The sequence below is a fragment of the Pelodiscus sinensis genome, chromosome 8 (assembly GCF_052426305.1).
Source record: "Pelodiscus sinensis isolate ZL-2025 chromosome 8, ASM5242630v1, whole genome shotgun sequence".
NCBI classification, from domain to species: domain Eukaryota; kingdom Metazoa; phylum Chordata; order Testudines; family Trionychidae; genus Pelodiscus; species Pelodiscus sinensis.
The window spans coordinates 43,037,043-43,049,745 of record NC_143059.1 but is presented as its reverse complement, the minus strand read 5'-3'; the positions used below and the strand labels follow the sequence as shown (position 1 = coordinate 43,049,745).

The window sequence follows — 12,703 nt, the reverse complement described above, 5'->3', positions numbered from 1 at the left end:
AAATAAAGCCCGGGAAATTCAAATCCCGGGCTTCATTTGCATGTTCGGTATGCATACATTACCCCGCTAGTTCGCACTAGCGGGGTAGTGTAGACATACCCTATGTTTGCAACAGGAATATTGTTGTAATAATAAAAGTTCTTTCTTTTCTTTTTATTAACCTGGCAGTGGTTAATTGTGTTCCTTGATTTTTATCTTAGGGGTGAGTTTTCCCAAATGATCTTCCCCCTGATTTCTTTATCAACATTTGGGTGGTGGCAGCGGAAGTTTTGTTCCCAAGATCTAGGTTGTTAAAATTTTGGGGGAAGTTTTATACCAAAGCCTGGTAGATAAGGCTTTGGGGTACACTTGCTGGCCCCCACTTCTGCATTTATCATGCCAGAGTGGGGAAGGAGCCATGACAGACTCTTTCCCCAACAAATCAGGGAATCTGTGTGTCTGATAATTCTGTTCTTTACTGTAGTGAGACTTACTGGCCTGTAACTGTTTAATTGTAATTGGTTGTTTAAGAATTTGTTTGATTATCTTTCCAGGTATCAAAGTTAGGCTAACTGGTCTGTAATTCTCTGGATTTTTCTGGGTCTTCTTTGTTCTCCTTTTTAAAGATAGGCAATGCATATGCCCTTTTCCAGTCCCTTGGAACCTCACCCATGCTTCATTATTCTTGAAGGGTATGTCTACACTTGCACCCTAGTTCAAACTAGGGATGCAAATGTAGGCATTCGAAATAGTCAATGAAGAGGGGATTTAAATATCCCACACTTCATTAGCATGATCTCGCTGGCGCGTTACTCCTATCAACAGCTGCTTCGAAAGTGAAAGTGCGTGCTGGGACACGTTAGTTTGAACCAAACCCCTTTGTTCGAACTAACGTTACTCCTCAAAAAACGAAGAGACTTGCTAATAGTTCCAACGTTGATTCAGCTAGTTCCTTAGGTAGCTCAGGATCAATTTCATCAGGACCTGCAGACTTGAATACATCTAATTATCTAAATATTCTTTAACTGTTCATTCTCTATTTTGGCTTGCATTCCTTCCCTCTTGATATTACTATTAATTGTGCTGCTTATCTTGTCATAATTAATCTTTTTTATGAAAACAGAAGCAAAATAGGCATTAAATACCTCAGCCTTCCTGATGTCATCTGTTATTAATTCACTGTCCCCTCTAAATAGAAGAGCTATACTTTTCTTTATCTTTTCCTTGTTCCTAGTGTATTTAAAAAACCCCATTATTGCCTTTTATGCCCTTTGGTAGATGTAACTTATTTTGGGTCTAACATTTCTGATTTTGTCCCTCCTTGTGCTAGTCTTTTGTACTCCTCCTTAGCAATTCATCTGTGTTTCCAAGTTTTTGGTTTTCAGCTGATTAAAAAGCTGTGGACAAAGATGTACTGGCCTCTTACATTTATTCTGATTCTTCCTTCTCACTGGGTTAATTTCCAGTAATGGCTTTAATACAGGCCTGGGCAAAATATGGTCCACCAAGTCACCATATCTGGCCCACAGACACTGCAGGGGGCCCCATGCAGGCTCCCCGCTTGCCTCGCCCCACTCGCATGCTGCTCAGAAACATGGTGGCAGGGTGGTTTCACTTTAAAAACTGAGCCCAAAGGGAGGGGAGATACTTTAGGAGCTGCTCCTGCCCCCAGCACAAACCCACTGGCCGGCTTCTGGTTGGAAACTGGCCAATGGGAGCTTCCTGTTTCAATAACAAAGCACAAAGGGCTCATAGTTATTCACAGAGCTCATGGCAGTAGCCTGTGTGGTGAGCTGGGCAGGTAGGGAGGCTCATTTAGGAACCGGCTTCTGGCTGGTAAGTTTCCTGGACGGAGCCTGCCTCTGGCACCCCAGCTTCTCCCTTCCCCAACACTCTGCCCCCCCACTCCAGCCTCCCTACTCCACATACCCAAATCCTCTGTCCCCCTCCTGCACCCGTATTTCCTCCCAGATGTGGCATCCCAATCCCCTGTCCCATATCACAGTTCCCTCCTGCCCTAGCTCACAACCCAATTCCCTGAACCCTCTCTCCTACCCCAATTCCCTGCCCTAAGTCACAGTCTAACTCCCTGCACACCAGTCCAGTGTGCCAGGGCACAACTGCCACCTTCACCTAAACTCCCTCCCTTACCCCAAGCTCCCTTCTGCACCCAACCACCACCCCAGACCCTACACCTGCTCCATTAATATCATGGAAGAATGCGGCCCTCAACCACTTTCCAAATTCTTGGAATGGCCCTCCCGGTCAAAAATTATTTCCCACTTCTGCTTTAATACTATAATGCTGGTGCTCCTGACCTCCTGTATCCTTTAGATTTTTCATCCCCATTGGACCTTACCTACCAATTCTCTGAATTTGTTAAAATCTGCTTGCTTTTACCCTATCTAGCACTTATATTCCTAGCTAGTACTTTTATGAACCCCTTTTGCCCAGCATTGAACACCTCACAGCCTTTAAGGTATTTATCATAGAAATATCCTTGTTAGGTACAGAAGTGCTGTTATTCTTGTGGGTTTTGAGGCTAAGCAAGACTAAGGCCACATTTCCACTTGCTGTGCCAGAGATCGATATTCTGGCATTGGATTTAGCAGGTCTAGTAAGGACCTGCTAAATTGAACACTTAGGGTGCCCCCGGTCACTGCCGATACTCCTCGATTTGCAAAGAGTAAGGGAAGCTGACGGGAGCATTTCCTGACATGGACCTTCCACTGTGAAGACGGTGCCAAGCTCAGCTTAAAATATGTTGACTCCAGCTATGTTATTTACATACCTTAAGCCGACTTCCCAGGTCCAATAAAGACCTAGGTGGTTTATCTAAGACTGTAGCAGACAAGGGAAGGTCACCCAACTCTGAGACTGAACCATCCTTCTCAAATTTTAGCTCTACTCCTGAGCCTTTAGTCTATTTTTACTCAGTTCACATTCAGGCAAATTCCAGTCAGTGGAAATTTGACTGAGTAAAAACAGAATAAGTATTTGGATCCTAATGCACAGTGGGTGGGGGAAGGGGTTGTGGGTCAGAAATCCATGAGAGGATGCGGGGATTTGGGTTGTGGTGCAAGTTCTGGGAAATGGTTGTGACCTGGAAGAGGGGTGGATGTGGGGTGCATGGTCTGGGAAGGGGTAAGTGTGCAGGAGAGGGAGGTGCAGAGGTTTTGGGCTACATGGGGTAGGGTCCAGGAGGAAAGCAGAGGTTTGGGAGAAAGTGGGGCTGAAGTGTCAGTGGGAGGCTCAGGCTGGGAGGCACTTACCTGAGCAACTCCTGCCCAGCATCCTTGCCCAGCAGGTTCCTCATCAAGGTGGGGGCCATTTGTGCTGCTCTGAATGCTGCAAGCATGGGGTGAAGGGTCCTTCACACACTGCCTGGCTAGGGGCAGGGGCAGAGGATGATGCCTCTCCCCTCATCTTCCCCTGGGCTTGCAGCATTCAGAAAGTTGCTCTAAGCAGCATGTTGAGGCAGGGCAGGCAGGAAGCCAGGCTGAGGCTCCTGCTGCTTCCACAGGGCAAATCCAGCAGTTTGGCAATTTGGATCTGGCTCACGGGCCATTATTTCTCCCTTATCCACCCCTCCCCCATGCTCTAAGTACACTGCACAGAATTAATGATATCTGAAGCCCCATCTCAAGTAATGTACAACTAATCTAGCCAAAGCACTGAGACTATATAGTGAGAAGTAACACTGCATTGGCAGATACTATATGAACAGCGTGATTTTATTTTCCAGATCTAATTTTAAGTCACTTTAATTCTGGTTAAAAAAATATTTTGGTGTTAGTTACAAATTATCTACCCAAAAAGTGAAGCATCGATCCACCTATTAGAAATTTCCTTCAGCAAGTATTCTTGCTCCTAGGTAGCCTGAAGCTATAAAACCTTTGGTTGTGAAATCATCCGATTTCATCAGCTAAATCAAATCAATGAAAATCCAGGATGCTGCAGTATATGGTGTTAGTGATTCACCACATGACAACTTTTTCTGAGACATTGTTGAACAAATATTGGACACTGTTCTTCTGGAATTTTTGTTTGAGACCTAAATATGAGCACCTTGTGATCATTAAAAATCTCATTTTTAATAAATCTTGTGTTAATAGCATTAGCTCATTATAGCACAAACACCTATACCGCCAATAGTAGCATCTCATTACTCAAGTTATACTATCTCATGTTATATATGAGATACAGTATTACAAACAAAATTCTCTAAATAAGGAGAAGTGGAATTTGTAATGACCACAGCAATTACAATGTATAAGGAATTCAGTTGTAAGTATCACTTAAAATGTGTGATGATGTACACCCACCAAGTTTATGTACTGCTCTATTCTTAGCAGGTATTCAAGATGCACACACTTAAAACTAAATCACTCTTACAATATCATTTCACTGTAACTTATATTCCCTGTCCCGACCCCAACAGCATATGATGTTTTAATGTACAGTCAAATTCTGAGAGGAGTTAAACACTTTAAATTCCCACTGCAATCAATCAGAACAGAGGGTGCTTAAGTCCTCTCAGATTAGATTTCAAGATAACAGAGCAACAAAATTGTTTTATATGTGTAGAACATTTAATCAAAACTATATTATTCATGACCATTTTCTTCTTATTATAATGTTATGCTAATTCAGAGATGTTGTACCACAAACCCAAGTCCTTCCTGTAACACATTTTATGATGTTCTTAATATGGTGTTATCAGCTTCATCAACACTGAGCTGTGTAGCACTCACTAGTTAGACTAGAAAACGCATTCCTATAGACACCATGTGTGGAAGTATAACTGATTAATTCTGTAAGTACAGCTGCTCTGTTTCTAAATTTATCCTTGAATTTCAGCACTGCAATTTGTATTTCAAACTTATCCAAAAAAGTGTGCCTAGCAGAAAAGAATTTTCTGACATTCCAGAAACAACATCTAATCTTCTCAATTCTCTATACTGATAAAACACTCCCAGTACCTAATATCAGAGCCCACATGAGCTAGTGTTCAAAGATCCTGCAATCTGTCATTTATTCCCTGCAGTTTGGCTACTGTTTATGAGGGGGAGGTTGTGCTCCTGTGCCCTTCTGGCATCAATGTTATATAAGATTGCTTTCTTAAGACTCCACTACATACTTTTCTGAATGTGTCACCTGCAGATCTTTATATAACCATGTTAAGATACTAAGGGGCAGTGCCCCCTGCTCTCTATGCTCACCAATTCCCCTTTGTCTGGGGGTAGGCAGACCCAACTCCCCACCCTCCCGACCACCCAAGAGGGCCAGGCTGAGGTGTGCCTGCCCTGGCCTGTCCCAGCTCTCCCCCCAGCTGCCAGGACACCAAAAGGCAAGGCCAGACCCAGCCCTGCCTCCTGGAGCTCCAGGGAGACCATGGAAGCTACATGGCTGCCATCCACCCCATTATCAAGGAGGAGGCTGAGCCAGGAGGGGCTGCAGGATGCAGAGTGACATGATGATGTCACTCTGTCCCACAGGAAAAACTTTTATAGCTAGCTAGCTAGCTAAAGTCTAATGGCAATTACAAAAGCACAAAAGAGCTCCGTAAAGAAAGAACAGCAAAACAGGTCTGTATTTGAATGTCAGACTCACCCATTGCAAATATCTAGGGGTATGTCTACACTAGAAAGTTAGTTCGAACTAACGGACGTTAGTTCGAACTAACTTTCCTAGGCGCTACACTAGCGCTCCGTTAGTTCGAACTTAATTCGAACTAATGGAGCGCTTAGTTCGAACTAGGTAAACCTCATTTTACGAGGACTAACGCCTAGTTCGAACTAGCTAGTTCGAACTAAGGGCTGTGTAGCCCTTTAGTTCGAACTAGTGGGAGGCTAAGGCTTCCCAGGTTTCCCTGGTGGCCACTCTGGCCAACACCAGGGAAACTCTATTGCCCCCCTCCCGGCCCCGGAGCCCTTAAAGGGCCACGGGCTGGCTACTCACTTTGTGCCAGTTGCAAGGCTGCAAGCACCCATGCCTGCACAGCCTGCACCTGCCACAGGATGAGCCAGCCATCCGAGGGCTCCCAGCCCTCCACTGCTCCCCACGACCAGCCTGGCGGCTCCCGGGAGCCTGCCCGGGGGCGCAAAAGGCGGGCGCCCGCCTGGTCAAGTGCGGAGATCATGGACCTCATCGAGGTTTGGGGGGAAGCCTCAAATGTCCACGATCTCCGCACTAGCCACCGGAACGCGGCCGTCTACGGACGCATGGCTGCCAGCCTGGCCGCCAGGGGCCACCAGCGCAGCCGGGAGCAGGTGCGCTGCAAGATTAAAGACTTGCGGCAGTCCTACTCCCGGGCCTGCCTGCCAGGGGCTGACCCGGAGGCCTGCCCCCACTTCCATGCCCTGGACCGCATCCTGGGGCCTCATGCCGTCCCTGCCCCCCGGGACGTGATTGACCCCGGGGCAGAGGGACCGCTCCTGGAGACGGAGGAGGAGGAGGAGGGCTCTGAGAGCCAGGAGCCTGCCGCCAGCCTTCCCAGGACCCGGGACCCCCGAGGGACCCCACAGAGCCGCTCGCCTGCATCATCAGAGGCCGGGGAGGCGTCCACCTGTGAGTACCCTCGTGTTCCCCTTATGTGTATGGGGGGCTGGGGCGAGAGGGAGCCCCGGGACCGTGCGCCTGGGCCTTGCCCACCACGGAGCAGCAGCTGGGGATCCTGCAGGGGCCCTGGCCTTGCAGAGGGGAGCTGGGTTTCACACACCTGGGCCCCTGGGGTCATTGACCGCTGGTCTTCTTGCACCACAGCCGCAGCACCTGGGCCTGCAGGGCGCACCACACCGCCTGCAGCAGCCGCCCGCGCCCGGGCAAGCAGGACAGCCAGGAACCAGGAGGACTACCAGAGGCGGCATCTCCGGTTCCTGGACCGACAGCTCCGTCTCCAGGACCACTGGGTCCAGGAGGACCTCAGGCTGCGCCAGAGGAGTCTGGAGGCCCTGGAGGAGCAGGGCCGTGCCCTGCGAGGCCACCTCCAGAGCCTGCTAGACCGCTTTCCATTTCCTCCTCCCCCTGCTCCCCCTCTTGCTCCCCCTCTTGCTCCCCCTGCTCCCCCTCTTTCTCCCCCTCTTGCTCCCCCTGCTCCCCCTGCTCCCCCTGCTCCTCCTGCTTCCGCTCCTGCTTCCACTCCTGCTTCCTCCACACCCCCTGTCCTCTCTGCCCCCCCCTCCACAACCATTCCCCACCGACGCCCCCGGACCCGCAGTGTGGCGAGACGGGAGAGGCACCCAGACTCCCACCCCTGAGCTTTCCTTTCCCTTCCTCCCTTCCCTCCCCTCCCCTTCCAGCTCCCTCGTCCCAGGTTTCCCCCTCCCTTCTCCCACCTTCATTCCTCCCTCCCCCACCCCAGTTCTCTGAAATAAACAGACGTTTTTGTTTGAAAAACAGGTGTCTTTATTGTACAGTAGATAGGGAGGGGAAAGGGGAAAGGGGGGGTAGGGTGGAAGAAGGCCCCGGTGGGGCATGCAGGGAGAGGTCAGTCCTCCTCCTCCTCCACCTGGAAGCTCTCCCGCAGGGCTTCCCGGATCCGGATGGCCCCCCGCTGGGCTTCCCGGACGGCGGCGGTGCGGGGCTGACCGTAGTGTCCAGCCATGCGGTCAGCCTCAGCCATCCAGGCTGGCAAGAAAGCCTCCCCCTTCCGCTCACACAAATTGTGGAGCACACAACATGCCGCCACCACGGGAGGGATGTTGTGCTCGGCCAGGTCCAGACGGGTGAGGAGGCATCGAAAGCGGGCTTTCAGTCGCCCGAAGGCCCCCTCCACCACGATGCGGGCCCTGCTCAGCCTGTTATTGAAGGCCTGGCGGGAGGGATTGAGGTGCCCCGTGTAGGGCTTCATGAGCCAGGGCTGCAGTGGGTAGGCGGCATCCCCCACCAGGCACACGGGCATGTCCACGTCCCCGACCCTGATGTGGCGGTCGGGGAAGAAGGTCCCGTCCTGCAGCCGCTGGCACACGGAGGAGTTCCGGTACACCCGTGCGTCGTGTGCTTTGCCGGACCAGCCCACATTGATGTCCGTGAACTGTCCCCGGTGGTCACACACGGCCTGCAGGATGACGGAGAAGTACCCCTTTCTGTTGACGTACCGGGACGCCTGGTGTTCCGGGGCACGGATGGGGATGTGCGTCCCGTCGATGGCCCCCCCGCAGTTGGGGAAGCCGAGGGCGCCGAATCCCCGGATGACGGCGTCCGGGTCGGCGAGGCGGACCACCCTGCGGAGCAGCACCCGGTTGATGGCCTTGACCACCTGCGGAGAGAGACACAGCAAAGCGTCAATCAGTGGGGCGCCTGGGTGGCTGGGAGCGTGCGTGCCCTGGCAGTGCCCCGCGCCCCACTCCCGGCAGCAACCCCCCTGGCGGCGTGTAGTACGGCCGGGACAGCCCGACCCCTCCGGTGCGGGGCGCCTTCGCCTCCTCCCGCCCCCCCCTTTGTCCCTGGGGCGGCCCATCCCCTCCTCGCAGCCCCCCTCCCCCCCGGCTTGGTGGCCGACGAGCGCCGTACCTGCATGAGCACCGCTCCGACGGTGGATCTCCCCACGCCGAACTGGTTCCCGACGGATCGGTAGCTGTCCGGCGTGGAGAGCTTCCAGAGGGCGATGGCCACCCGCTTCTGGAGGGGGATGGCGGGCCTCATGCGAGTGTCCCTTCTTTGCAGGGCAGGGGCGAGCCACTCGCAGAGCTCCAGGAAGGTGTCCCTCCTCATCCTAAAGTTCTGGGTCCACTGTCGGTCGTCCCAGCGCTCCAGGACGATGCGGTCCCACCAGTCGCTGCTGGTGTCCAGACGCCAGATGCGGCGGGGCACGCCGGTGCCGGGGCGCCGCCGCGGCTCCTCCACGGCCCCCAGGGCGGCCAAGCGGAGAGGCAGGGGGCTGACGTTCCCCAGGTGGTGCCAGGCAGCCTCGAGCCATTGCTGGCAGGCTTGCAGCAGCAAGTCCAGAACGTGCACCAGAAGGTGCAGGGCGAGCCGTGGCTCCATGTTGCCACCTGCGGCAGTCCCCCCCGAAGGGAAGCACCGACACAGACGGGCACAGAGACCGACGCTTTGCTGTCCCTCGGCGAGGTTGGCAAGCAAGCAGGAAAAGCTGAGAACCGGCTGTCCAGGGGGGGTCCCTTTAAGCACGAGCCTCAGATAGCCTCAGACAGCAGCCACACAAAGCAACTGCTGACCTGATGCCCTGCCAGAACCGGTTTCAGCTGCCCTTAAATGCCCCCCTGCGTCCAATCAGTGTGGACACGCTAGTTCGAACTAGCAAAACGCTAGTTCGAACTAGTTTTTAGTTCTAGATGCGCTAGTTCGAACTAGCTTAGTTCGAATTAACTAATTCGAACTAAGTTAGTTCGAACTAGCGCTGTAGTGTAGACGTACCCTAGGTTACCAATAAGCCCTAAGTACACATCACATCAGAAGAAACCATGATTGTTATGAGTGTGATGATGGTTCCATATTCATAATTCTGCCCTAACAAGTGCACATGTTAATCAGTTTATGCCTAAGAAAACAAAGCATACCAGGAACACAAGGTCCATGATTAATTGGCATCAAACTGACCAGACTGCAGTCACAATCATCTTAAAAATGGAGATGCAGCAGGAAGATTACTTGAGATCCCAGAATGTAACACTCTATCTTGTTGATGCATCTTGATCATGGTTTACATTTGTCCCATAAGCCACACTTTGGCCATCTTTACATTATACCATACATATTAAAATATGTACTAGATAGCTACATATTGTTAGCATTACGAAGGTAGGGAATAATTATTAAAGGGATCAGGAGATAGCACAAGAGTGATGAAATATACTCATCACAATCAAAGAGATAGAACCCTGTGGGTGCATACTGGTAACCTGTAAGCAATTTTAGGCCTGATCCTGTAATGGGTAACAAACAGGTGGATGTGTGAAGTCCCATGATGACTCCCAACGTGCGCTATATGGGTGCAGCAGACCACCTATGTGATACCATAATGTAAAATCCAAACATAACTTATATTTATGTTGTTCATTTGATTTTTAAAATGATAAAAAAGAATCCATACTTTTCAGAATCTAAACCCTTGGAAATGTGGTCAGAAAAAGGAAGACTGGCTTCCTAGGATTTGTCCATATAGATTTTTTACAGGATTAATGATGAACAGTAATAAGCTTTCATGCTCTCCCATTTAGGTTCTTTGCTTGTTCGACAGCTCAGAAATGAGCATTTTGTTTATTTACAGGGGTAAGGGGGAGTGAAGACAAACATTATTTATTCCATTTACCTTCTGAAGCCACCAGTTATGGTCACTAAAGCATCTGGTAAAAATGTCCGTACAGCATCCTCAACAATCACGCTTACTGCATCTGCTTCTACCTTAGATACGTAGCTAATGAGGTCTTCATAGTGGAGAAAACCTAAAAGTAATTTTATATAAATAAAAATCAAATATAAAAAAATACACAGCATTAAACAAGTTCAAGATAAGGCTGCTAATAACTTATTCAGCAGGGCATCAAAAACTCTTACATTGTGTGAAGAGCATGGGATTCTTAATCTGACCCTAATTAAGACTGGATGTCTTTCTAAAATATGTGTTTTACTACTTCAACCAGAAGATATGATCTTGATGTAGGATAGCGGGTCTCAAAACTTTGGTACTGGTGGCCTCTTTAACACAGCAAACCTATGAGTGTGATCTGCCCCTTATGAACTGAAAACACTTTTTATAAATTTAAATGCAAGAGGCAAAGCAATATTTAGGATGGAACAAACTGAAAGTTGCCTAATGAACATAGCCAGTAGGGGTGTGTCTAGACTACAGGGTTTTGTCGACAAAAATGGATTTTGTTGACAAAACTATACCTGCGTTTACACTACCACCGCGTTCTGTCGACAGTAAGTTCTGTCAAAAAAAGGCACTATTGCATCCACACTGTGCTTTTTCAAAAGAGAGCATCTATACTCTCTTTTGAAAAAGCAGCTTGCTTTTTTGACAGAACTGGTTGTAGTCTAGATGCTCTTTTTCGACAGAGGCTTTGTCGACAGTATCTTTCGACAAAGCCTCTGTCGAAAAAAGCCTGTAGTCTAGAACTACCCTAGATGATCAAACCTAGCTGGAAACTTTGGCAATGAAAACAGAAGCTCCTACCACTTGAGATAAAAGGAAGTACATGGAGAAAAAGCTCTTCACTTCACCGGGAATGGAGAAAAAGAGTATATCCAGATAAATAATACATTTCTGCTACCTGGGGAAAAAAGTTGTATTTATGCGAAGAATTTGAAAGCATCCTGCATTCCCCAGTTAGAGCATTTTGACAGCCAGTTTTAAAGGAGAATACAGTTTAGTTTTCTCAAAAATTGCTACTGTTTATCATGAACTCAGGCCAACACCAAAATCATCAGTGAGGAGGAGTTAAACTCAGGATATAGAGCAACAAATGCTCAGGACTCTGCCACACAAGCTAAAGGACAGATGGCTACAGAGACGTGGATAACGAGGATATGCAGTGTATTTTTAAAACCAAACCAAGATTTATTTTGAAATTCCAGAGGCTACACCTCTGGCATAAATACAACTGGGTATACATTTTTCCATTTCAAGGGAGAATTAGGAGCTTTTCTGCAGAAACAAACAAAAACAATGTTAAAATTGGCTTGACTGAGTTTGCAACAACCTTCCAATAAGGAAGTTCCCTTAAAAATTTCCTTAGCAAACTCACAAATCTAAATAAAGTTTATTTGCAGTCCATAAGGAACAGACATACTAAAACATTTTCTGGTTTAGTTAGAAAACGTGACTAATTCCAAGTCAGAAGTACTGAAATTGCCACTGAAACTAAGAACACAGACCCACAAACAGAATGAGAATTGGAGGAAGGTTAAGATAGTTGGGGGAGGGGAAGAATCACACATCTGTGTGTGTTAAGAAATGGGGTGTTTGGTATATGAACCATGTAGCAATCCCAGTACATGATCCCTGTCACTGTACCTCAGTTTCCCCCAACTATGATGGTTCTCTCTGTCCTGTTGCTCAAAGTCTTGGCTCTTTTTTTCCTGTGCTCAATTTCCACCCACCCATGGACTCCATACACTCTTTGCTTCCTCACCATTAAGAGCAAGGGCTGATCTACACCCCAGTACGCTGCTTACATAGGGAGAAACTCACATTTACCTTCAGCTAGAACCCTGCGTAACTGAGCTGTCTGTACCTTATCTCAGACTCATGGTCTTTCCCTCCCATAGCTTCCCCAGTGGAAAGTGAAGCAACATGTTCGCTGGGAGACCAAAGCAGCAGAGTTGCCTTCCCCCACTTCCTCTGCTGCTGCCGATGAGTGTGTGTGTGGTGGTGGTGGGGAACTGTTGCTGCCATCACCAGCTCCTCTAATCCCTCGGGTTCCCACAGCAGGGGGAAGAGCAAGGCAGGGGCAGAGTAGAAGCAGGTAGTGCAGGGGTCTGGATGGAAGGGGGTTGTTCTGGTCTGTTCCTGAGCTGGGGTGGGGGTCATGTGGCCAGTGGTTTTTCCTGACCATTTGCCCCTGGTCATGGGTGCTGACTCGTGAGTGCTCCAAAATTAGTGGGTGCTGAGCACCAGCAGCCAAGCTTCCACTTCTGCTTCCTTCCTTGCCTACCTTGCACCTCTCTCCCATGACATCCCTGCTGACTAACTCCTGCCCTGTCCTCCCAGCACTGCCTCCCAGTGCACTCAGCTAGGAGAGAGGGGCAGGAGGGGATG

General features: G+C 49.4%; 1 protein-coding gene across 2 annotated transcripts in view; it reads right to left on the bottom strand.

Annotated features, from left to right (window-relative positions):
• DNTT (DNA nucleotidylexotransferase) overlaps nucleotides 1-12,703 on the bottom strand; it is a 189,770-nt gene that overhangs the window by 107,543 nt on the left and 69,524 nt on the right. For both annotated transcript variants that reach the window (XM_014581825.4, XM_025179755.3), the window contains exon 7: nucleotides 10,253-10,385. In XM_014581825.4, coding sequence (XP_014437311.3) covers nucleotides 10,253-10,385 — 133 coding nt within the window. The remainder of the gene's footprint in view (nucleotides 1-10,252; nucleotides 10,386-12,703) is intronic.